The 26,615-nt window shown below is 41.1% G+C and overlaps 2 protein-coding genes across 3 annotated transcripts; one reads left to right on the top strand and one right to left on the bottom strand.

The window, feature by feature from the left end:
* Positions 1-303: 303 nt before the first annotated feature.
* MRPS22 (mitochondrial ribosomal protein S22) lies at positions 304-5,968 on the top strand. Its single transcript, XM_064666580.1, has 8 exons — positions 304-441; positions 617-777; positions 1,516-1,680; positions 2,870-3,013; positions 3,490-3,573; positions 4,542-4,687; positions 5,395-5,503; positions 5,792-5,968. Exons 1-8 carry the CDS (start codon positions 342-344, stop codon positions 5,882-5,884), a joined length of 1,002 nt encoding a protein of 333 aa, XP_064522650.1. The 5' UTR covers positions 304-341; the 3' UTR covers positions 5,885-5,968.
* A 403-nt stretch (positions 5,969-6,371) lies between these two features.
* Positions 6,372-20,597, bottom strand: COPB2 (COPI coat complex subunit beta 2). 2 transcript variants are annotated; one of them, XM_064666578.1, is made up of 22 exons: positions 20,427-20,597; positions 19,117-19,254; positions 18,778-18,864; positions 17,846-17,972; positions 16,649-16,797; positions 15,337-15,483; positions 14,065-14,164; positions 13,790-13,932; positions 13,394-13,593; positions 12,960-13,070; positions 12,604-12,692; positions 12,416-12,522; positions 11,998-12,141; positions 11,198-11,328; positions 10,682-10,889; positions 10,330-10,440; positions 9,519-9,733; positions 9,148-9,240; positions 8,888-9,068; positions 8,707-8,775; positions 7,175-7,267; positions 6,372-6,719 (listed from the first exon to the last, which is right to left on the bottom strand). In XM_064666578.1, the coding sequence occupies exons 1-22, from the start codon at positions 20,427-20,429 to the stop codon at positions 6,624-6,626; spliced, it is 2,742 nt and encodes a 913-aa protein (XP_064522648.1). In that variant the 5' UTR covers positions 20,430-20,597; the 3' UTR covers positions 6,372-6,623. The 2 variants fall into 2 exon arrangements, with proteins under 2 accessions (XP_064522648.1, XP_064522649.1); XM_064666579.1 differs by having other exon boundaries at positions 7,175-7,264; positions 20,427-20,566.
* Between the last annotated feature and the right edge of the window lie 6,018 nt (positions 20,598-26,615).

Raw genomic sequence — 26,615 nt, 5'->3', positions numbered from 1 at the left:
TCAGTGGTGACCAGTGACAGGACCCAAGGGAACGGCATGAAGCTGTGTTAAGGGAGGTTTAGGCTGGATAAGAGGAAAGGGTTCTTCCCTCAGAGCGTGGTCGGGCAGGGGAATTGGCTCCCCAGGGCAGTGAGCACAGCACCAGGCCTAACGGAGCTCAAGGAGCGCTTGTACAACGCTCTCAGGCACGTGGTGGGATTCTTGGGGTGTCCCGTGCAGGGCCAAGAGCTGGACTCCATGACCCTTGTGGGTGCCTTCCAACTGAGGATATTGTGTGATTCTATGACTCCATTTCCCGGCGCGCCTCGGCGGGGGCGGAGGCAGGGCGGGGCGTGTGTAAGATGGCGGCGCTGGGCGCGCGGCTCTCCTCGGCGGTGCCCGCGCGGCTGCGGGCGTTGTGGGGGCGGCACGCGCGGCGGGGGCTCGCGCAGGCCGCGGGCGGTACGTGAGGGGGGCGCGGGGGGACCCCGGCCCGGGGACGGGGCTCGGCCGGGCCCGACCCGCGCGGCGCCGTGGGGAGGGAGGCGGGACGGACGGGTGTGGGGGCGCGGGAGGAGGGGGTGGCCGTGACCGTCCCCTCGCCCCCCGGTTAACCGCGGGTGCCCTCCGCTCGCAGAGGGAAAGGCCGCCAAGCCCCGGCCCGCCTTCACGGACGAGGCGGTTCAGGCGCTGCTCTACAAAATGACGGGGATCGACCTGCACAAGGTGTTCCGGCCCGTGAGGAAGGAGCTCAAGCCGCCTCAGTACAAGCTGATGACCGAAGCTCAGCTGCAAGAGGTAGGCTGCTCTGCTTCCTTAGGAACTGAGTGTTGGCTTTAATAAAAGAGCTTGTAACAGCTCATACTTCTGTTTCCTTTGTTGCTGCTTTTGAAAACATTTTGGTTTCTTGCCTTTGTTTCAGGTCATTCCCTAAAATAGCGTAAAACAGTGTTTCTTCACTTTAAATAACTTGTTTTGTTCAGTGTTGCTCGATTTTTATGCAATATGAAGGAAATTGGATGCTTTTTTCCCCCTGAGTGACAGCTTCTCTTTATTATCCCATTATGCTTCCTAACTGTGTTAAATGTTTTATCAGATATCTAAATTATAGCCCTGGGATTCCTTGGACCACTTTCTTTTTCCTGTGGTCTGACTTGGTTTGGGGTGACAAAGAGGCCTGACCTGAGCCTGTTCTGGAGCCACAATCACAGCCATATACAGACTGTTGATCGTGGTTTATGATTTGGGGGAAAATTACCCTGGAAAAAATACCTGAAATAAACGTGGGGTTTGCAATTTGTCCATTGAAGTTTTGGAACTTCCTCCAGCATTTTGCCCAGGTTTTAGTACTGGTAAATTGTTCATGTGTGATTCATCTACCTGGAGTTGAATTAGTGTCTCCTTTCTCTTAACTGCTGGAGAAAAAAATTAAAAAAATACTTCTCTAAATGAAAATATTTGTTCCAAAATTGTATGTTAGCTTTCCAATAGAATGATATTTTTAATTGTAAAATTACACTACTTTTTTCTCCCAAGGCCACAAGAAAAGCCATTGAGGAAGCTAAAGAAAAACTAATCATGCCCCCTGTTTTGGATGAACGAGAGCCAATTGATGATGTCTTAGCAGAAGACAAATTCCTTGAAGGAACTGAAACTTCAAAATATGTATTTACAGATTTAACATACTCCACTCCACATCGTGTAAGTAACACAATTAAAAGTATTAATTTGTTTTCAAAGTAACCTTCAGGTTTTAATGAAAACGTAATTATGTCAGTTTGCAAAAAGGCTGACGAGTTGTAAATTTAATCTGGATCGAGGCAAGAGAGAAACATATATTTCTAAAAGCTTGCTTCTTACTGATAATGATAAATTAACTTCTATTACTCAAAAGCAGGCATGAGGGGAAGCTGTGGGGTAGTTAATTATTCTATAAGCAGATGCTTGTGATATGCAAGGAGTACTGAGTTCTTCCATATTTCCTAGAAGCTTTCTGTGGAATTGGAATATTTAGGACATAGGCTAAATATGTACTAAAGATGGAGCTCCTTCACAGTAGCAAAAATCTAGTGGAAAGCTGTGCAAATGATGGATGAATTCATGGGAAAGCTGTAAAGAAACAGCTGTCAAGTAGAATTATTGAGTATAGGGATAGAGTTTTCTTTGTCTAATGAAACATCTAGATGGTCTTTAAGTACCAGTAGGAAGAGGCTGGAAAGATTCTTAACAAACAGTTATGGTTCTAAGAAGTCTCCATGGTTCCAGCATGCATATAGTGATGGCCCTGTGAAAGGAATTGCCCACTCCTCCATCTATTACTCTATCTGAGAGCTCTCCCCAGGAACCTGCTGTTTATTTTTCAGTGTATTGAAAGCTTCCCTGCCCCAACAGACTTTCCCATCTGCTGCCCTAAATCAATTATGCTTGTGAACAGATCTGAGTATATGGTTTCATGTGTATTTTTTTTGTACTGCAGTTGCCCTTACTTGATTCTAGCACCTGCCTCTGAAACAAAGGTAAAGAAGTGCAAGACACTTGCATTTTTAATTTCATGTGTATTACTCAGTGGTAAAATCAGGCCAGCAGCAAGGCTAACTGCCTTGTCTGGGTATGACTTATGTTGTTAATCTAAACTTAACAGAGCTGTAGCTTTTAGTATAGGCACATGCACAGGAAAATGAAGGTGCAAATGTAGCACTTAATTAGCAGGTACCAAGGCAGAAATGATGAATCTAGCACATAGCAACAATCAGTTAGAAACTGGCAGTATTGGTGGGAGTTAGGTATTGAAGGGCTTTGACAAATACTCTTTCTTTATAGTGGTTCTGGCTACGAAGACAGAAGGCTTTGGGAGATAATGCTCTGTTTTTTTATTTTACCTTATTTTCAGGAACGTTTCATTGTAGTTAGAGAACCAAATGGTGTGTTAAGAAAAGCGACGTGGGAAGAACGGGACAGAATGATACAGATATTCTTCCCAAGGGAAGGGCGCAGAGTTATTGCCCCAGCCCTGTTTAAGGATGAAAACCTTGGGGTAAGTTCCTCCTGAGTTTGAAAACTGGTTATTTTTACTTAACTGTGCTCTGTTACTGGGCAGAGGAGCTATGAATAAGCCACTCTATGTGCTCTAAGCTGCTTAAATTCTGTTTTGAGCAATGGCTCATCATTGTAACTTAGTTAAAATACTTACAGTAAAGTTCCAGGTTAGGTCCAGGTAAATCCTGGATAGGTATAAACACTGTGTCATACTAGAAGTCCACATTTAATTGTTATGCATTGATGATATTGTACATTTAATCTGAAAATGTGACCTGGTGTTTCAGAAACAAAAATCAAGGAACACTGTATTAATGTCAAGGCAATTACGGTACTTCTGTGCATTTTATCTTTCAATTAAGGGGTTACTCACTGTAGGTGTTGCTCAGAACAGAATGTTGTGGCTGCTGTTTTGATTTTGGAGAGTTGGAATGGTGTGATACAGAATCTCCTGAATTTGAACTGTTGTTTCAGAATGTGTTTCAGCAAGACCGTCATGAAGATGTCCTTAATATGTGCATTGCTCAGTTTGAGCCAGATTCACCTGACTATATCAGAGTGAGTTCACTTGTCATTTTTCTACTAAAAAAAAAATAGTGAAGAACTGTTAGGGTTTGTCTTGTAAACACAGATATTATCTGGGGCTCAAAGGTGTTGGTCACAGGTTTTTTTCCCCTCTATATAGATTATCAGTTATCCTTCTGATGAGTTTTGGGGTTTATTTTTATGCAGAAAAGTAAACAGAATTCTGGTTTAAGTAATTTTCAACAGGATAGAAAAATACCACATATGCAAAAAAATAGTCTTTGTGCAGATATTTTTATTATCTAAACAGAATTGATGATAACATGCCTAAGGGGCCGTGAGCAGAATTGTGCTGCTGGAGTCATGGTAACTGCTCTGTTAGGACTTAAAAGGACCAGTTAGATAACTGAAAGTGCACTTTGAGAGAGAGCACTGTACACAAAGGATGACTTTTGACAAACACCAGCTGCAAAAATGTAGTTCTAGCTGAACTATTTAAAGTTAGTAGCTGTAGCTGCTGGTAAATATGTTAGTCTGCAGTTGCTTTTAAAATGTTTACTACTCTTTATTCTTTAATAATCTCAGTTGTCTGAGAAATTGTAACTTCTGTTAGGTAATTTTTCAAGGACCTTTTCTTCAAAGGAAAGTTTCACTTCTTTGCTCTAGCATTTTTCACCTTAAAGAGCAGATTACAACTTGACAGCAGTGCACTGAAGGTTGAGGTTATGTCCCTGCCTCCCCAAATGTGCAGGACATAACTAGGATTTAGCTTCCTTTTCCCATAAAGGTGCCTGTGCCTAAATACTAAGAACTGGGCTATACCACTGTTACCCTGAATTGTAAGATGCATAAAGCTTTAAGGTAGCATGGTTCAGTCTGTGGCTTACTCCTGCACTTTAGGGAAGGAGAAAATAGATTAAAAACTATGAGAGAGGTAGAGGGGAAGACCTGCCATGAAGCTCCAGCTGTGTGAGTGAGACTGAAACCGTCCCTGGGTGCAGGTTCATCACCGCACGTACGAGGACATCGATAAACACGCCAAGTACGACCTGCTGCGCTCCACCAGGCACTTCGGGGGCATGGTGTGGTACCTGCTCAGCAGGAAGAGAACAGATGGCTTACTCATAGATATGATCAACAGAGACCTGTAAGTAGTGTGTGACACTCACTGATTCTGCTTATCCCAGCAAACAGAAAACAAGCACTGCTGTTCAAAAATAATATTTCTGTAAGGTGTAGAAAAGTTTTCATTTGCAGGAAAACTTAGGCTGGCTCTAAGCATTGGCTGTACAGATGCTGTCTGCTGTATGGAAGCACTAACTGCAGTGCATGAAGTTGTGGGGTACTAAACTAAGTTTCTGCAGAAACAGACCTTTTGGAGTTGTTGGGGTTTTATTTTTGTTTCCCATGTAATTGTCAGAACACTTTCAGCCCTGGGCAGTGCTGATCTTAAACATGCTAGTCACTGCAGTCTGTGTTCAGAAGCTCCCCTTTGGCACAGTTGCTCCACTAACTATTTGTTGTGGGGTAATTAATTTTATTTTATAGATAGATTTCAGGTGTATTACTGCTGAGCAGGGCACCAGGCTTCAACTGCACTCTGGCTAGATTTAGGTACTTTTCCTGGTGCACTGTAGTGTTCATGTGCTTCTGGTCTTCCTTCTCAGGAAGGGGCTGCTGCAGATGATGGGCTGCCCATTGCCCTGTTTGCCATATTGCAGGGACTGGATACTCAGTGAAAGGAGCAGTTTATGACAGCCTGTGGTGTGCAAAGTACATCACAATATACACTTCCTCTGTAGACTCTTAGTGATTGAAACAGTAATTGCTACAAATGAGCCTTTATTTTTTTAGGCTGGATGATGCTACCAGTTTAATTACACTGTATCATATGCTACATCCTGAATGTCAGTCAGCAAAAGAAGCTCAAGAAGGGAAACTTAAAGGAGTTGATCTGATCAAGGTATGCTTTTCTGCTTTAAGCTACTTTAACTACAGAGGAGAAAGCTTTTAAACAGCACAACCCATTTAGTAGCCTAAATTTCTTACCTTAAGAAGCAGATATTTAAATAGAACTGTTCTGCATACCATGTTTGGTGTATTTTAAGATATATATATATATATATATATATATATATATGTGCACCAGGATTTCAGCTGTAGGTGGCTGATCTGCCACTGGCATGATGAAATCTCATTATGCATCTCTGCTGTTAACTGTACATTAATCTCTCTCCTGCCATGGTTGCAGGTATTTGTGAAAACTGAATCCCAGAGAGAAGGCTACATCCAGCTGGCCTTGCAGGCTTATGAAGAAGCAATGGCTACTTCTACAGCTTCGTGAAATAAACGTCAGTTCATCCTGAGTTTTAAGTCTGTTTATAAACATTCTCTGTACAGGATTTCACAATAAATACAATAAACTGACTGTTCTGGATTTTTTTTTTTTACTGAACTATATAAGAATCATTACAGCAGTTTGCTATTTTGAAAAGCTCTGTAAATGAACTTAGAGCAGTCATCATGAGTTTTGTTTTTGGTGACAATATGCCCCGAGTTTAATATTTTAATGTTACATCTTGAATCTAAAGAATTTCCCGCAATTCATTTTAGTTATTTTACTGATTGTTACCAAACCCAAGCCAAACAGCACAGTGAACATAACCCTATGCCTAAGTGTATATGCTGAGGAATGTCAGGCTAAAATACTCATGTTCAGCTATTATGCTCCTGTTTCATGTATTTCTAATATACACTGTTGAAGCTGGGTTATTCTTAAGAATGGTACTACTCTTAGTAGAATTACTAGTAAATGGAGATCTGAGGAGAAGAATGTTTAAAAGACTTTATTGAGTTGCTTGCAAAATGAAAACATTCGTTAGCACATGCTGGAGCCAGGCCTGTGTCTTGAAATTCAACGTACTGGAAGCTGATTCTCCACGTACAATTGCTGGGTCTGCACTTCCTTCTACATGTACATGGTCCACTTGTGGTATAAAAATCAAATTAACTTGGAGCACATAGTCCACAGAACTTCATTAGCTGGTTTGGAGTAACTGATTTGGTCATCTAAAAAAGGATGTTCACTCATCTAAGATCTCTTCATCCAGGTTGATATCTGTAGTATCAATATCCTCCAGATCCAAGTTATCTAAGTCATCTTCCAAGTCCAGCAGTGTCTAGGGAAAGAAAAGACTAGATGAAGGGTACACTACTACAGTTCCATGGCAGCCAGCTTATATGATGTATGATTCTGTAGGATGCACTTGCACATTCTGCAACCCCCAAGTTCTGGCAGTGGTGTGGAACAGGAGTGCTAAAATAAGCTGTAGAGAGAAGCTCTGTGCTTGGTAAGGAAGCACCTTTCATGAGCTGCAGCTTTTTACCATGTTCTGGCCAACTGTGTTTGAACTTCCCCCTTGTAACCCCAAGGCTGTTAACTGGTCTGGGTTACTGGGGATGGTTTCTGCACCCCAGCAAGGGAGGGAGGGACCTGTTCCCTGTACTGGCCCTAAGTTGTCCAGTAATATAGAGACATTTTCCAGTAGCTTTGTTGAATCACATTATTAATTGAAGGCTTTAACATAAAATTAGTGCTTGTAGTGCTCCCTTTCATAAAAATATGTTTTGGTACCTTCTGATCTCTTGTTGGAAGTATATCAGCATTCTGCAAAACTGTCTTCATCACTTCTTGTTTAGGAGAGGGAACTGGTTCTTCAACCTTCTTCTAATGACAAAAAAATTCCTTTAGTTCTTTTGAATTTAAATTTTCCAACAAAAGCAAGTAAACAGCAGCAAACCTATAATCCTCCCCTCCCAGTAGTTCTCTTCCAAAGTTTTCCTTGGCAATTCTTGAGCCACAGCCTGTAAGGGTTCTAGTCCTCACTCCACTGGAACCTGCCATTTCCCTCCCCAGTTACTTTGAAGCAGTTGGAACTGCTTCAATGGATGGAACTGATAAAAGGAAAACCACCTTCAGAAAGTATCAGTTCATTTCAAATACTGAAGTGCTGTTAGAAAGTGACTGTACAGGTCCTCAGCAAGACACATTAGGGTACTTGAGACTGTGACAGCAAACCTTAGTACTGTTGCTGGGTTTTGTGTACCCTGTAAAGGTTTAACACTTCATCTTCTCTCTTTGCTGCTGCACAAGTTTTATATTAAGATAATTCATCAGTATCGTTACTGAAGCAATACTGTCCAATTAACTGTGTTTTGATTAATTCTATAATTATCTCCTACCCTGTAAAAGACAACTGTGGTTTAGGCCTTCTATGTAATCATGACAGCTACTTGAAAGTAAGGTAACTTCTCTGAACTGCCAGTGATGCTTTGTAGTGCATCTCCTAAGAGGAAAAAAATAAAGACAGAATGGGGAGTCGTGGCTTTTATGTTTCTCCCTCAGTTTCTGATTTTAGTTCTAATTTAAGATGTTTATAGTGTCAAAGAGCTGTGCCTTTTCAAGAAACTCACAATCTGATTTTCATGTACAAATGTATTTGATATGAGCAAGAATTGGAAGGTGTCATCTTCTGTTGAAGCTCTGAAAAGCATTTGAAGTGTTTGTTTCAATCTGCATGCTCATACCTTACACTTAAGTTGTGTTTTCTGCATAAAAATTGGACAACTGAGGTGGAGAAAAAAAAAATCAGTTTGTTACTTCAGATATTGATTAGAACATCTGTTCAGGTACCTGAGTATGATTCCTAATCAGTCAGTCATGGAATAGTGTTATTCCATAACCATGCAGCACACTAGCAGAGAACATAAAGCATTTTTAACTGCTGTAATACACTGGAGTTTCCAGGTTCCAGCAAGTGAGCTTTTAGAAAACCATCTGCAGTTGGGGTGGTGTTTGTATGTGCAACTGAAATTGGTTTTCTGTAGGATGAATTCAGTGGTAACACTCTACAGTCACTCACACCACAAAGGGTGACCCAGGGTAGGGAAGCACACAAATAATTTCACAGTCAAGAAGTTCTTAGTAGTTACAGACGCAGAGATAAGAAGAATCTGAAGCAAAGAACACGGAACTCAGCTGCAGCACTTACAGTCCAGCCAATAAGAGCAATAATTTGTCCATTATTGGTGAAATATTCTCCAAGGTAGATGTTATCACCAAATAGCAAAGTTGTCTCTTAGAGTTCATCACTTAGTACCACTGACCTGAGATGCCATTACTCCAGAAGGCTCAAATCCTTTTGCTTCTTCAAGTAAGTTTCTTTCTTCGTTTGGCTAAAAGTAAAAAACCAACACAACGTGTGTTTAAATGTTGCACTGACTTGTTTAAAGCTGCTTTCACACAGCACCAAATCTTCTTCTAGAGACAATAAAAACTCCCACTCACAGTGACAAGGGGGTATTCCTTGGCTGGCCTCAAGTCAGCCAGGCTTTGTTTCACGTATTCTTCAGCAACAAAAGCTTCCTTCAGGCCAGGGAAAAGGTTTTCATATTCTGTAGGATCAGCGAGGGACTCGGCAGCTTTTTGATTGACTTTAGAGAGGTTTTCCCGCCAGAGTTTAACAACCCTGGAGACACAAACAGTATTTGTCACACCCAGCTAATTCTGACAGTGCCATTCGTGCTCTGAATATGCTTAAAAATTACCTGGAAACTTGGCTTGGCAAATATGTCCGTGCAAGAAAAGCAGCTTCTGGGAGACGCCCGGTTTTAATCAGGAGTTCCAAACATGAATCAAGCCTAGAAGATTTTAAAATGTGGTTTTAACCAGTAAATTTAATAAAGACAAATTCCTGTGTTAAGATTAGCTGTTTACACTATTACATTAATTTAAAGTGCTTTCATTTCAGATTTCAAATCTAGCAGCCATCATAAAATAGAAGCACCTTTTCTGAGAAGGTGCCCACCACCAAGTTTCTCTGTGAAAGTTGGCTGTAGTTCACCATTTGGAGAAGCTGAGGTACTTAGAACTTGGGAAGGCAGAACAGAACGATCAGAATCTCTTGTTTGCTACTTACTTTCCCTGCAGGAAGTAGCTCATAAATGCCACATTATTCTTGCCATCTTTCTCTGCTCCTTCAGCTAACTTGTTCACCATGTTGGCATTTCCTGAAGCTGTGGCCAGGAGCAGCAGCCCTCCATAGTCTTGTGCATGGTGGAGACACTCCTGGGCTAAGCCAAACTGGCATTTACTGATGGCAAGCTCTGCAAGTTGCTTCCATTTCTGTTCTGACTAATTGTACAAAAAGGGGAGAGGAAGGGAAAGAAAATAAACCATAACTCACATTTTTGAACAGCACTGAAAGATTTGCAGAGCATTCATCAGTATGAAAATGTAAGTTTACTTATGTATCCCATTACTACATTGTCTTCCCTTTGAGGTCCTGTGATTACTGTAGCTTCACAGCATGACACAGTGACTTTTATAAGATTACACAGCTGTACCATTACATCAAATAAACAGTTTGTCAGTAAACATGGAGGTGGGAGGTAGGAATAACTTTGGAAATTGGCCTAAAGGCCTCAGCCCTGTCACTCCTCCTCTCATTGGTAAGTGCTGGAGACTAGGGCTTTGTTCTTTGCCCAAGTTCTGGTTCTCCAGGAGATCCTGTAGCTTTCTGAGCAGACAACATTCTTCTGTCCCCATCCCACAGCTTAGATGCCTTTGAATTACAGGCAGAAGAGCTTCATCAAAAGAGTTGGAGGCATTTCTGTTGTGTTCAGGGAGCTGTACTGTGTCCCTACACACCACTGTCTTTTCTTACAGGGCCTCTCAGATTCATGCTAGCACTTAGAATTAGTATGAATCACCAAAAAGTATATATGTACCTCTGCTTCCACTGCAAGCTGATATGCTATTTTTAACTCTCCAAGCTGAAGAGCAAGTTCAAAACGATGTTCTGGATCTGTAGATACTGCAAGAGCTTGTTGTTTGAAGCCCTGAAAGAAAAATCTCAAAGTTAGGTGGGATCTGTCAGGTCAAACAGCATCCTAGATGTTTTAACAAAAATACTCTCAACAGAAGGTTACAGGATTCTCAAATAAATACAGATAATTAACAGGAGTTTATGCTTACAGATAACTGTAAGCTGGGTTATGCTGGGTTTTGCTCAGCAAACTCCATTAAAAATGTGAATTAACTGATTTGTTTAGTTTGATAACTAAGAAGTAGTTTTCTTGCCTGCTTTTCAAGGAAATGTGCAACTCTTGTTCTCTGTTCTTTTGGAATTGTGGGAAGAACTTTGTCAGCCATACCAAAATCTCTTCTCATCACAGCAGTCTGATATTCAAGCACCGAGACCAGCAAAGAGTAACTAACAATGTTTAGCTCTTTATCACCCAAATAAAGTCGGTTGTCCTTGGGGATATACCCCAGAAGATACATTGTTCTGAAACAAAACAAAGAATATTATCTTCAATAGATCCACTACAAAACAGTCTATCAAAAAAAAACCCCTCCAGTAGTTCTTATGGTAGTGAGAGCACTCACATAAAATATTCTACTTCTCCTAGATGTGCACTTTCACACAGCACTGTTCATTCCCTCCACCATTCCACTCCTGCCTCAGCACATCCATCAGTATGATATATAAGAAGGGGTTGTAATGCCCAGCAAGCAGGGGACAAGGTTTACCTTGGACTCACTTGACTGACAGAACCTTTAACACTCGCTCAGGGACCTGAAGCAGCCACTTACCTGTCCAAATGGGCAATGGTGACAATCTCTCCTCCAACATAGTAGTTGAGTCTGTTCACAGAACTGGTGTAAATAAAGCAGTCACCCACCCACAAGCCTGTTTTCACAATCTCCTGAATCTCACCAAGAACCTGCAAAGTAAGATTGGTTTAATTAGAGACAAAAATGTACTTTTAGGTAGCAGAAAGATTACTGCACTTTGAAATTATATTTAATATTCTGTATTAAGTAGTGGGGCAAGTTGCAAAAATAAGTTTAGATACAGATTAGAAGTACATAAATGATGATTTGGTTTTACAAAAATGCTACCTTAATTCTTAACTAACCCAATTATAAATCTAGGAAACAAGCACCAAACCAAGCATTAAGCAAGGCAATCAAAGAAAACTTTCCTTCTGAAATTTTCATTTCTGACATTTCACAGCATGACATTTTTTCACTTCTAAATTTGAATAACATTTCAAAACTTGTAAAAAATTGCAAAAAAAAAGTTTAAGCCATGACCCAAAAGTATGTTTTAAAAACAATCTCTGTAAGTCTGTGAGAACAGTAAACAGATAACTGAAGGGAAATGCAGGCATCAAGGTCTGTTATGCTGGGATTCAAACTGGGATAACTCTCCTCTGGAACCCAAAGAAAATGATGAAGATTGTTCCTTAGGCAGATGTACTGTGTGGTACTCAATGGTCTGGAAACTATGGTGTAAATGGTTATTTTAACCCCTAAGTTGGCTACACTCTGGGAAGACTGGCTTCTACCATCTAATCTTATTCCACTTTTCAAACAGAAGTTTTAAATACCTCAAAGGCATCTTCAATTCCATCTTCAGTGACACCTTCATGTGTTTCTTGGGCTGCTGCTACTTTTTCTGACAGGTATTTCAGAATGAAGAATGACTCCTCTGTAGCAATGCACACAAGCTCACCCGAGTCAGACCAGAAAATCTGTATCATCAGAATCAACAACAGAAGTTTTAGACACCTCAGCTTAGGAAAAGAGGATGTGTAAATTAAAGTTAAAACATATTAACTCTAGAAGCTTTAGGACCTGAAAAACCAACACGTATAGGATTTTTTTCTTCTCCTTCTGCCATATGATTGAGATAAACTTTGGGATTGATAGCTTGGCTTCATTCATTAAAATCAGCAGTTTAGTAAACAAATGAAAACTCAGTAAACACAGGCAGCTAAATATCTTCAGTCCCGTGTAGAAACTTACGTGTTTGGGCTGAATTTCAATTCTGCGAATCAGTTCTGTGTTTTCCCAGTCATAGAATGCCAGGCCATTAACAGATCTGACTCCCAACAGAAAGCCACCATAGATGCCTGCAAGAAAATAAAGGCAGAAGAAATCCAAACTGTGCAAAAAAATGAACCAACATATCTATTTTAAAAGTAAGTACTTACCTTCTGCTCCAAAATCGGGTTTGAAAGACTTCTTCTCTTTGAAATTTTTAAATATCTTTACAACACTGTTGCTCTCCCTGATTGCATATCTAAATAGAGATTAAATTGTAAGAAAAACCAAGATTATTTGGTTTCCAAAGTAGCAAATTACTAAATCACAAGCTGCTACAAAACAGCTGCATTTGAGTTATCTTCTGCAACTAGCAGAGTGCTAGAAACAGTAATTTTAAAGCAGCCAAGTTATTGCAAGCTCATTGTCCACATAGATTTTAGTCTTCAGGCCAGTTCACTGTTTGCACGGCCCAAAAACGAGCAGCAGCAAATCTAATACATAGGAAAAAATGTGCACCACTTACTCTGAGGAATCATGTGCCCAAACAAACTCCTGTGCAGAACCAAAGCTCTTGTTCCTCAGAGCCATGGCTGTGTAGATGATGTACTCACCATCACCACACACCACCACGAACCTGGAGCGTGAAGAAGATGGAACTGGTCAGATATTTCTGTTCAGTTCAACAGGCATCATCAAGAGGGCAAATTATCTAAAAAGTGAAAGGCTCCCATGCCCAATATAATCACTGCAAATGCAGACAGAGCATGAGCTTTATATATCCATAAACTGTCAAGGAGCTGCATCTTTTTGCTGCATCATGTTGCTGGCTACTTGCTATTCCCTCTTCCTTCTGGTCTCCACTGAGCAGCTCTTGTACCTTGCAGGGCTTTCTTTTATTTTAGCCTATCTGTTAACAAAAAAAAAACAATTCAAGAGAAGGATAAAAGAATGTATTACCGTCCATTAGGGTTGTGCTGAATGGTCTGGGGATAGATTTCACAGCTCCCCATATCCTTCACAGCCAGGGGCAATCTCTCTCCATCTTTGATTTCAGCATCTCCCATGGCTTTCAAGTTTGCCTGTTGGACTTCTGAATGTTTAGCCCAAATAATTTTTCCATTTGCATCCATGGACATGGCAGGTTCTTCACGACCAAGCTAGAAAGCATAGTGTAAGAAGGTGGGAGATGGAAAGACTACATTTCTTTTCAGTTGAAAATATCAAATGAAATAGCCCATCTCTATCTAAAAACGCCAATTAAAATGTCAGACTTTCAGTATTTTCCAAATTATCCCAGAAGCAGAAACCAGCTGCTCTGCATCACTGCTTCTCATTTCCAAGCATTAAAGGTACCTTGACAATAATGCTGCCTTCATCATATCCCAAAGCCACATTATTGGAGCCTCTCAAGCTGGCCACACACCACACTCTCTCCATGCCATAGTTCAGGGTGCTTTCCAGGCGGTAGGTGCTGGAATGCCAAATGCGGACGGTCCCTACAGGAAAAAGAGATGGATGCTTTTCCTCTCTTCCCAGTGCAAGGGCAGGAGCTGTGCAGCCTCACCACAAGAAGAGTTCTCCCCTAAGTTCTTTCCCTGTCCTTTATACCACAGAAAACACAAACTTACCGTCCTCTGAGCCCGTGATGATGATGGGCAGCTCAGGATGGAAGCTGACACACGACACGTTCTGAGCGTGCCCTTCCAGTGTCTGGACACAGGTTTTATTCTGCAAAAGAGAATGAGAAGTACAGGTACAGAAAATGAACACAGAGCTACATTTTAACCTTCATTTCTTAAAAAAACCTCCCTCAAATCCAAAATTTGCCTGAAAACATATTTCTCTAGATTTCTTCCATTTATTTCCAAGCTGCTCAAACAACAGCATTAACATATTAAAAATTATGACTGTACTGAGTTAATTTCTCTTGCCCAGAAGAAAATATTTATTTCCCTACACAGAGGTTTTTTCCTCTGTTTTCAGATAGGTTTCTGCCTAGAAAATATGCTTTCCCAGAGCTGTGCAGCACAACAGATTAAAGTAACATAGAAAGCTGAGTTCACTGCAAAAAAAATCAGAAAACATCTGAATCTAAATGCAGGTGAAGACAGATCTAATGTCTTTGGTAAGAATGTTCAATCACACAGTTATGAATGAAAAGGCTACACTGCTTGTTACAACTAAGACTAACTGATGGCTACCAGAGCTGTATATGGTGGCAACATTTCAAGCAGTGTTGTCTAACAGTCATTACTGCAGTGCATGTTTAAATTAACAGTGCCAGCTTAAACTTCTGGGCTTGGGTTAACTCTAGGACAATCCTTTAATAACCAGAAAGTACCACCTAACAATTTCTGTCTTCCCCTTCTGGCCATTCATACACTTGTACACAGGAAGAACTTTTGAGTTCTAGGGTCCAACAACAGAACAGAGCATTCAAACAGCTCCTCTCACAACTCCTGTCAAGCAGAAGCACGTGCATGGGTGTGCATCACACGTGTGCCTGTGTAAATGTGCACAGGATGAGAAGGGAGAGAGGGAAAGAGTTGATACAGGAACAATATTTACACAATATTTACACTTGAACATAAAAGAGGAGTATGTTAATCCACAGACATGAAGCCTAAAAGGCAGGGATTAATATGTTACAAGGAAAAAAACCTAATGCTAACAGCAGAAACCTTATGTCAAATTCAATTTTACAAATCAACTTTGAGGCTATTTAAATTCACAGCAGGTTTTCTCAAGGGTTAACAAATTTTTTAATTAAATACATGTCATGAAATATTTCCTCCTCAGTATCCTTCCTTCCAAGGGAAAAATGAGGGAAATCTGTTGGTCTATTCAAACCTAGCCACGGATGTTTTGCCACAAAGGTTCCTGAGGGCTTGAACACACACCTGGTAGTCCCAGATTTTCACCAGCCGGTCATCAGCCCCCGAGATGAGGTAGGGCTTGTCCCCCCCACTGTAGTAGTCGATGCAGTTCACTCCTTTCTCGTGGCCTTCCAAAGTGAAGTTGGGAGAGGATGATCCCAGCTGCCACACCTTCCCAGGAAAAGACCCAACAAAACACCAACCACATGCAGTTAGTGATCTTTTGCCTCCAGGTCAAGCTTGCCAAACAGAGCAGGTATTCAGGTGTACTTTACAAGTCCAAAGATAGATACCATGGAATTCCAAAGGCACAGTTGCTTTTCTTAGGTGAGGAGTCTCAACAACTGCTCACACTACCAGTCCTTCCCCCCAAATAAAAACAAAAAACCCCCTAACATGTCGAGTTGCACATGCCCTGCTCATACCTCTAAACAATGGAATTGGTTTCTTTTGACTTTTTTGAAACATAAAACCATATAAAGCACTGTCTGTAAGAAACAGTAAGGCACTGTCTGTAAGAAGAAGTACCTGTTTATGATATCAACCAGAACACCTCAGAAAAGCAACAACCGTGCATACACGGGTTGCCCCCAACTGGCTCCTGAATTTAATTTTTCCCCAGTTCCATTAAATGAATAACAAATCTTATGTTAAATGAGGATACCAAATAAGTGCAGAAATACTGCTATTTTCTGATGTTTATCACATCAAATCAACATTTACGTGGACCTGATCTCAACGTCTGAGGACATTTGAAATCAGAACCGGCTTTTTACAGCCAATGTACTGTACATGGGAGGAAGTCTCACTGCTCAGGTGCCTGTAAATCTGTAGTCACAGATGTTTAGTAACAGTTTCACAGCAAATCAGACTCATCAGGGTGTACCATGAGAAGGCCGAGGGCACCTTTGGAAACAATTCAATAGACAGCCAAGGACAGTAAAGTAATGAGTGAGACACCTTTACCAGAGTTTTGTTTTTTTTTCTTTTTGCTGCACAACTAAAAGCCTTTACCCCTATATAGTTTTAATAGTGCCAAACCACTCACTGACAGTTTAACCATTACTACTCTCTGTATTTCTGTGTAATCCAAATAGAAAAGCAGCACTTCAAAAAGTTTAAAGACCCGCATTTCAGTGATTAGAGGTGACAAGCAATCTGGTAAATTTACTGAAATACTTAATAAATTGACCAGAGTTCAGGTCTTTGCTCAATTTATATTCAATTCTTGCACCTGCTTTTAAGGATACTGATGCACTGTCCATACAGGGTTATTGGTTTGTGTATACTGTTAATTACTTAATGACTAAAAAAATCCCCAAATAAGTCTCTTTACCTTAATTGTCCTATCCAAAGAGGCACTGGCAAACTGGTTATTGTCTTTTGGGTTTATGACGATCTGCATGACATAATGGGTGTGTCCTTCAAACACCTGAGAACAAGACCATTTTTTATCCCAGTCCCAGAGTTTAATGAGCATGTCATCTGAAAAAAACCCACAAACAACCAAGCATCACTGAGTGATAACTACCTTCTTAAACTACATAATCCTCAAAAGCTTCAAGCTAAAGGCTGGAAAGGAAGCACTGCTAATATTCAATATATTTTCCATCTGTAAGATTTCACCAGTCCTTCCTTGCAGAAGGACCCACAGCGAGTACAAGTTTCTCAAAAAGACTGTCCAGTAAAATGGTGATAAAACTAAGAAAGAAATACATCTGTCTTTAAAAGGGAGATTAAGAATTGATATTAAGAGATTGAATTATTAATCTTAAAATAGTGCGCAGACATTAAGTAATTGGACCTGTGCTTTGTTCTGCAGCACCTACTCTGATGAGTGCTAAGGAACAGGAAGCAGAGACCACCAAGCTGGCTCCTCAGGACCTTCATTTCAAGTGCTAAGTGTAAGTTTAACAGCAAAACACAGAAATACAGAGTGCTTGTGACACACAAAGCTCTCTGCATTCCTGCAGAGCTCTGGCTGCATCAGTAAGGTTTCCAAGAACAAAAAGGACTGAGCAGCACAATCCAGGTGTTCCTGGGCAAGATCTCTTGCGCCACTGATCTTCCAAAGCTGAGTAACAGAGATCACTTCAAATAACAGAGAGCTCAGTGACATTTTGGGAAAAAGATTTAAATTACCTGTTGCTTCCAAGTCAGATTGCCAGCTGAAAACATACTCCAAATCATTATGTAATTTTTTAAAAAATGGGACTCAAGCTGTTATTTGAGAGTTTGCCACACTAATTAGCATATATAGGAACCCTTCCTCTGGCAGATATTTAAATGAGAAGGTTCTTTGCTCTTCTCTGACATGACCATAAGCTACTATATTTTAAATTTTAGGTGCAGTTGATATTCAACCAAAGAAACAGGAATGCAAGTGATAAAGAAATAACCAAGTGACAACTGATTCCTGTTTCTGCAGGAAAAGGAGAAGACATGCATCCCTCACTACACAGAAAACAGAAGCCTAAAAGTAGCTGGTTATTAAATATAAAATAAATATAAAAATATGCCAAAGGGCTCTTACCACTGCTGGTCAGTATGAAGGGCTGTGTGGGATGCACAGCAATGCAACGGATATAATCAGAATGGGCCTCAAACATGTGCACCCTTTCCAAGGTGTTGTAATTAAAGACTCTGATCTGCATGTCATCCTGTGAAAGGTAAGGAAAGCCACCATTAAAATAAGACCCTCTGTCCAGTGCACCTTCTGTGCAATGCAGGGAAGCTAGAGAAAATATTCTGGCACTTAAGAGCCTCTAACAACAAAACGTTGAAGAAAATGTATTTTCTGCACATTGCTAATGGTAAAAGTTATGCTTTAATTTAGAAGTTTATAAATTACCCACTGTTATTCCCAAGACACTTAGGAAATGGAAAAAATTTCAACCAAAATTTAATTTTTAAAAGTAACTTGTTCACAGCAGTGTAAAACAACAAAATGGCAAGAAATGTTTACTCTGTGTATAGGGCAGAAGACCAGGAAAAGAAAATTGAGACAAAAATATTTAGGCATTACCTCAATTCAAACAAAAAACACTCATTCCATCAAGAAAAATGTCTTACTGAGATTAGAATAAAACTATTCCTCTCAAAGTAGACTCATTGAATAAAAGCAGATTTTTTCCTAGAGGTGAGCAAAACTAAAAAATTTATGAGCAGGAACAAAAGCAGAAAGCAACTTCTAATTCATCTTACCTAGGATTGTCAGTAGTTTCATCTTAAAGCAGCACCAACAATATTGAGTCAAAACTGGGTGCTGAGTATGTTCCAGCTGGCAGCAAAGGCTGACTCTAGATCTACCCTGTACTACCTGCAGAGTTACTCACATTATTAGGCTGCTCTCTTTGGAAATGAAGAGTTTAAGCTTCTAAGCTTAAACATGCACAAAGCAATGGCATGAAAATAAATTAGAGAAAGTACAGCTACATATGAAATCACAAGAGGACAATATCTTACAGCTCCAGTAACAACCCAGTTCTTCCTCGCCACGAACTTGGCAGCTCTCACAGGCAGGTCACACACTTCAAAATTCTTCACCAGAGTCTAAAAATAAAAACAGTAAGTTTATAGCACAGCAGAAAACACAAGTTTTGAAATCAGCTCTTCATATTTTCTTAACAGTGTCCACTATGTTGCCTCCTTGTCTACTAATACAGTGACTTTTGTAATCAGAGGAGAGCACAGACAGTTAGCGACAGCGATTTAAGATTCTTGGATAAATTCAATTTTTCAGTCCCAGACACACATCTGACAGCTATGAAGATTCCATAAAAAAGGCAAAGCAAGGCCCTTCACCTGTGTCTCATGGTTCCAAACACAGACACTGCCATTGTAAAGGCTGGCCAGCATCCATGGCTCCGTGGGATGCAAGTCCACGCTCTTCACCCGGTCGGAGCGAGCCGTCAGCTTCCGCTTGATATCCAGTCGGAGAGGCTGGGGGGAACAATTGGGAACAGCCACTTACTGAACAGAAAACTGGCACAGAAATACAACAGGGAAAGGAAAGCTGATGTTAAACCTCCAAATAAAAGGATCCAGTCTTGCTTTTCAGGCAGGTAGAAGGCTACCACTCTTTTCTATCCACCTGCTTATTTGGTTTTGCAGGCAACCAGCACGTCGCCATCAATGGCAACGGGTCCATTACATTTAATTTTGTGAAATTCAAAATTTCTTCATACTGTAGAAAGCATCCTCAGAACAGTAAAAACCAAAAAGCACTGTACATCTTCCTGGTGTCCCTGACCTACCACAGCAAAGCAAACAGAACTTGCTCCTAATACAAATGTTAGAAAATTAATCTTCCTGCTACTTCACCTGAAAAAACAGGTAAGAGAGCCAATTATCACAACAGAGCACAACAAGATTTGCCCATTATGAATTTATTTCCCTTCACAACTGCAAAATAAAGTTTTAGAACAGAACACTACATCATAAAAACTGAGAGAAGGGACAAGTTTAAGTCTTTCCCTTACAGAGAAGGTCTTGACTTTCCACTTTCATCACTGGCAATGTAAATCCACGGTATTTGAAAGGCACAAAGTCTAGTGAAATGATTTTATAAACTACTGGATGCATTACAGATTCATTCAGACACTCAGCTGAGCTCACTTAACTCTGCTGACATTTTAGCTCACAGAAAACTTAATGGATAATATCTGATCAAAGAACGCTGTGTTTAGTGGTGGGATAATGTTAATAAAACCTGCAGCTACATTTGTTAAGACACCGCAGGGAGAAAAAAATCCCCAGTTACCATGCAGTACCTGTGACTTACAGACAGGACATGGTGAGAGAGGATGGATTTGTGGTTTATTTCTCCAGACATAAACACTAGAACACGATGCACTCGACTCTGTGCTTATTCGTGGCACTGCTCAGACCTGCAGCCCATCAGGGCCGGGTATGGCCGCTCTGAGGGGCGACCTGCAACACGCCCCCAGAGCACTGGTACAGCTGCTCGGTGCGTCTGATGAACACCCCACCAGTGACACCGCGCTGCTGCTCCGGCCCCGAGACCCCCCCGCTCCCCATGTCCCGCCGGCCGCGGAGCTGCGACTGTCAACCTCCCGCGCCGGGAGCTGGCACAGGGCGCTCCCCGCGCTCACCATGGCCCCGCTCCCGCCGAGGTCTCCCCGCGGTGTCTCTCAGGTGTCCCTCAGCTCCCCGCGGTGTCTCCCCGGTGTCCCTCAGCCCCCGGCTGTCCCTCAGCCGCCGCCGCGCCCCGGGCAGGTTCCGACCCTCCGACGTGGAGCTTCCGGACCCGCCGCTCTCGCGACAGAGCGCGGGAATTCTCGGCTCTCGCGAGAACGAGGCGCCGCCCCGCGGGGTGCCGGGAGATGTAGTCGGCGGGTGATGGGGGAGCGTGGAATAGGCTGAGCTGGGAGGGACCTACAAGGATCATCGAGTGCCACCCCTGCGCAGGACACCCCAAGAGTCACACCATGTGGCCGAAATTGTTGTTGAAACGCTCCTTGACCTCTGTCAGGCTTGGTGCTGCGACCACTGTTCTAGGGAGCCTGTTCAGTGCCCAACCACCCTCTGGGAGAAGAACCTTTTCCTGGCATCGAACCTAAACCTCCCCTGACGCAGCTTCATGCCGTTCCCTTGGGTCCTGTCACTGGTCACCACAGAGCAGAGATCGGTGTCCTCCCTCTGCTTCCCCTCATGAGGAAGCTGTAGATTGCTATGAGGTCTCCCCTCAGTCTACTCCAGGTTGAACAGACCAAGTGCCCTCAGCCACTCCTTGTACAGCTTCCTCTCAAGGCCCTTCACCGTCCTCGTGGCCTTCCTTTAAATGCTCTCTAATAGCTTAATGTCTTTTCTATATTATGCTGCCCGGAGCTGTGTCTGTTCAGTGTCCCCTCAGTGTCCCCAGCCACAGTCCCCTGTGCGACCTCGGGCCTCTCTCAAAGACAACCACATGAGCCTGGTCAGCCCTGCAGGCCCTGGGAGAGGCTCCGTGACACATTTCTCCTCTTCCTATTCATTTGGTCAGCTGAAGCCACTGCAAACCCAAACAGCATCTCATAGAAACTTGGGGAGTGTGAGGGTTTGGGAAGCACCAAAGCACAAGGGAATTTCTCTCCCAGCATTGCTGCCAGGTTGAAGTTCCACCTCCAGTTAAAAATTACAACCCCTCCTTTCGTTGTGTAAAGGAGAGGGATAACATGGAGCATATTTATATTCATTGGAATTCAGTTAAAGAAAATTCTCCTTTCGAAAACAAATGTTCCCCTGGGATTAGGAGCCCTGTGTGTTCGATCCCACAGCACAGCAAGAAGGATTACACTGACCTGGAGTGATTTCAGTCTGAGGGACATAAACAAACAAAAAGGAGAGAGACAGAGACGTTACTGCAATGCTTGTTATTTTCACACCAAGAGGGCAAAGACAGAAAAGATAGATAATTAAAATTCGAAAAACCACAAGGCTGATGAAAAGTGAGAAGAGAAACGCCTGAAGCAAGAGAAGGGGCACAATACTGTTATGGTGAGTTTAGACTTTCAGCTTTCCTTAAGGCTTGCTTTTTACTTTGAATTCATTGGAGTAATGATTGCAGAATAACACTGAAAATGTTTGAGTACAGAATTTCAGGATGCAGAATCTGGAAAATCTCGCTTAAAAGTAATGGTCTGAGTACAATTTATGACTTTTGAGTCTATTTCATGGTTTTTAGGCAGCTGAGGTCTAACAATGAAAGAAGAGATGTAGAGGAAAGATACCATATTAGAGAAGGTAGGTAGTGGGGGATATAGGGCACACACTGTATATTTTTCCTTTAAAAACTCAATGAGATCCTATCCAGAGAGAGATGAGAGTATTGAATCAAAGATAATCAGAAAGGTAAGTGAAATATATAGGTATAGATCTTAGTCAAGAAAATAACAGCAGGGAAAGGAAGAAATTATTTTGCTGTTAGCTTCTCCTGGAAAGTTGTAATAATAGAAAAACTAAAGGGAGAAAAAAAGGCACAGGGTATAAGCCAAGGCTGACCTTACAGTAGGAGAGAAGAAATGAAAGAAACCCAATGAAATTAAAAATAAGAAATATCCCTCACAGCTGTTACATGCAAAGGGACCAACTGGGTACCAGTTCTGAGTCAAAACCATGATCCACTCTGGGAATTGAATGAATACACAGAGGAAATATATTATGTATTTGTTTTCCTCTCACGTTCTTTCCAGTGTATCCTGTACTGGCCACTGTTTCACCAAGGGTTATATACATAATAGCTGGAACCATGGGGTGTCTCTAAGAAGACTTTCACTACAGGGATTAAATGAGAACAAAATCTCTACTTCAGGTTCTTTTGTGTGACCCAACAGCTTTTCTTATGCCTCTTTACTGAAAGATATTTTTCAGGTAAAAAACCCCCCAAGACAATGTTTTACTCCGGAAGAGAAAGAAAACTTTGTTTCTTGTAGGCATTGCCTTGAAGTCCCTCATTGCCCCTTTCATCCCTCTGCTTCCTTGGCAGATCTTACCTGGAACAACACAAGTGTGCTGGGCATTTGGCTCTTTCCTCCCAGGCCTGGAAAAAATCTGGCATTTGCTTTACCTTGGAGGAAGGGCACAAACTTGGTTTGTCTGTCTCCCATGGCTGCTTGATAACTTTAAGACCACAGGCAGGAAAAGGGGAGAGAGAGAATGCTGAAGGGCAAATGCTGAGATGGCCACAGATCATTAGAGTGCAGCCATAGGCCTTGTTTCCTTAAGAAACCAGAATAAAGCTGTACAGAATGCAGTGTCTGGTACCATTCTTCAACTGTCTTCTTGTTAGAAACACAACCAGCATTCCTAAAAAGTGTGGATATTTGTGTGTATGTAAGTGCATAATAAAGGAACTGCTAGTAGGATTTTGCAGGACACCTTTCCTGTAGGTGCAAAGCTACTTTTAAATCTCTTGAAGTTCTCAATATGAAGCATTAAAAAGGATCTTTTTTATTACCAAAAAAACCCCAAAATCGGGAAAAAAATGATGTTCTAAACAACTGACCAGGTAAGTGCTGGTAGTTGAAGCAGTTGCATTCTGACACATTAAATTTTGGAAAGCAAAAAAATTACTGAAGTTCTGTAAGAGGGGAATTCTGCCCATTTTTAGTGTTGGTGATTTAGTCAGAAATACAGCAGCTCAAAAGGGTTTGCCACAAGCAATACAACAGTGGGAAGGAGGAAGCAATGCTGGTACTGTTTCAGTGTACTGGTAATTTCTTCTTTACAGGGTTTTTGCTCCTCAGGAGAGCCAATCCACTCAACCTTATTTGTCTGAGATTTCAGCTTAGATCCTTTAGGCCATGAAATTATTGGCAGGTTTTGAATTTGCGTGGCAATATAAAAAGTTTTTTTGGAAACAGGACAGAGCATTTTAAAATAAAAAAATTGTACAACGTCATTCTTTCAAAGAAAAAGATTAAAGCAGTTTGGGATACAAGTCACAAGCACCTGTAATTTATCCTCAGCATAGCAGATGAATTTTAACTGGTGTTTTAACAATAAAACACCAGTCCACTCTCTTTTTCTCTCAGGTGGAGACTGGAGGTCTGGAAGTAAGAACCATATCTATGTGGCTCATCCCATACGTCTGAAAATTCATATTCAGGCAAAAATCTATGAAATGCTGTTAGGAAGATCCACACCTAGTATAATTATTATAGTGTGTGCTGCTGCTGGCTGCAGGAGGTAGCTCAGTCCTGAGGGTCCAGTATTTCTTTGCCTTGATTGTTCTACCCAGGACACCACCTCTGTTATGTAAATTCTTTGTTTCTCCACACTTCAGCCACTGCTGGTTTTCTTTCTGGGGTTCTGTAGCAGAATCACTGCCTTTCACTTTGGGTTTGCCAGTGCCTTGGAGCTTGGCTGACTGAGGTAGTATGATGGGTGGCTTTTTAATTCCCTAAGTGTTCTGTAACCTGAATTATTGTATTTTATTCTCCTAAGATCCTTTATTTTATAATAAACAGAGGCACTTACGTATTTAGGTCAACTCTGCAGTATTGTAAAGTGTTCATTTCATCTGCAAAATCAATGTGCTGTGCTGGTGATTGCCAGGAGTTAATACTTGCAGTGCAGTGAGCTGAAGCAAAACTCATTGCAGCCTTAACTTGGAAGATAGTAAAGATTGATGGAACACAGTGGGATTAAAGAAAAGGTGTTATTAACATGTAGGTGTCAGAGCTGTGAGACAAACCCCATTGTAAATCTGCATTAAAGCCTCCCTTGAAATGATAGCATTTCACTTGGTTGTAGAGCAGGGACACAGCAGTGTGGTGGAATGCAGTTTGTCTCTCTCAGTCTGAGATGCCCAGTTTGTCTCTCTCAGTCTGAGATGCCCAGCCTGTCCCTTTTCACCCTCTTGCAAACACACTACCCTTGGATACAATCCTGACACAGATACAGAGCATTAAACTCACTGGGATAATGAGGAATTAAAATGCCAGGAAAGAAATGAGAACTGTCAAAAGTGTAGAGTTCATATATGAAAATATATAATCCCATCCTCTCCAAAACCTGCAACCTGTCAGCAGCAGCCTGATGGTGCATAAACTGATAGTTTCAAAAAATGGTTGTTCCTTCAAATGCAATCATATATGTGGTGCATACAGGGAAACTAGATACTGCAGTAAGTAAAGAAGGGTTTGGAAGTTTTATATTTGATGTCATCTAAAATAATATCACCTGACACTTCCATTACAGGCCTGCCTTCTCAACCCACAGTTCTGCCAAACTTCAGCCATGTGGGTTTGAATTTATTGGTGCTGAATGTCTCCATCTGAACAAGGGGCCTATTTTACCTTGTATTTTCAAGTTTCAATAGAAGGGTTTGGTCATTTTTAAAGGAGCAATTTAGTAATTTTAAGGGAGCACAAAATCAGCACCAGGATAATCAACAATATTTTTTAGCAGGATCTGATATGGACTTAATTTAAAGTATTAATCATGGTAGCACACTCCTAAGTGGCACCCACATGCTAATAATAATGAAGAGAGAGATGTCCATAAACAGGGAACTCTGATAAAAAAGAAGGTTGTCAGTGAGAGAAAACAAAGTGTTGTACGTAATATAAAGACTCCACTTCTTGACCTCATGTGCTACATCTTCTTTGGGTACACTTAATTCATTAGACAAATGCTGTCTTTATGTCATTCATGAAATCACTTACCAGCAATGATCTTGATTGACCTGTTAGTGCTTCTGATTTATGAACACTTGCTGCTTCGTGTTTTATTTCCTGGAGGCCACAGTCTCAATTTTGGCACAATTCCACTTCCATTAAGATCAGTGACAAAAGGCCAGGCCTTGAAAGCACAGAAGTGGTTCAGAAGGCAGCAGAATATATCCTCCCAAGTATTCCAAGTTTGGAGCTTATAATGTCTGTCTTTATCAGATTTACAATGCCTTTCAATCTGGCTGAATGTTGGTGTTAATGTTCTTTTACTGAGTTTTGAGGCTTCAGGTAAACTTAGTCTATTTTTTCTGCTCATCTTTAAACATGTCAGACTGTTTCTAAGGTCTGATTCAGCAAGAATCCTTGAATATAATTTTGAGATAACATGAACTAGAAAACCTATAAAATTATTTCTTCTTATCTGAGGAGTATCAGTCCAACAGCTACTTAAAAGTTTCTATAATGATATTGATTTCAGGACAAAAAGATTCTATGAATTTCACTTCTAATTGCTGTTACATATTATTACCTTATCATTGCTGACCACAGAGTTGGAGCATTCTTGGATTCAGCATGAGGTTTCCCATAAGCTTGCAAAAAATGTTTATTGAATAGTGTGGGTGGCCAGCACTTGAGAAAACTGAAAATACTGAGTTTGTTTCCTATTAATGTTAGAAAAAATTGACATAGAGTTATTTTTTTATCCGGCTACAAAGTGGTAATAAAAGGTACTTTAAGAACAGCACTGTGGACACGTAGCCAAGGTGGAAGGTTGGTTTATAATTTGATAGCAGTTGTTTCACCAGGGCTCAAATGTGGGTCAGACTTGTGGTGTGATAGCGCAGAAAACTAAACCCCTGCTACTGAGTTTTTATTTCAAGTCAGGCTAATTTACACAAGGTGTCAGGAGAAGCTTTTAGAAACCCCAAATGTGACTGTAATCCAGTGCTCTTCTCTCAAGATATGCATGTCAAATGGAAAGTGGCTCTGTCAATAGGTTTGGGACTTTTTGAAACATTCTATTATTTTATTTTTAATTTGTTTTCAGTATATGTAAGGTGGGTTTTTTTTTTAAGGAAAGTTAAGACCACTGTGTATTTGTGATTTGAGCTGCATAGTTACGTGGTT

The sequence above is a fragment of the Pseudopipra pipra genome, chromosome 10 (genome assembly GCF_036250125.1).
Source record: "Pseudopipra pipra isolate bDixPip1 chromosome 10, bDixPip1.hap1, whole genome shotgun sequence".
In the NCBI taxonomy this organism is placed as follows: Eukaryota; Metazoa; Chordata; class Aves; order Passeriformes; family Pipridae; genus Pseudopipra; species Pseudopipra pipra.
The sequence above is the reverse complement of the archived record's forward strand: the minus strand, read 5'-3'. Positions and strand labels throughout refer to the sequence as shown.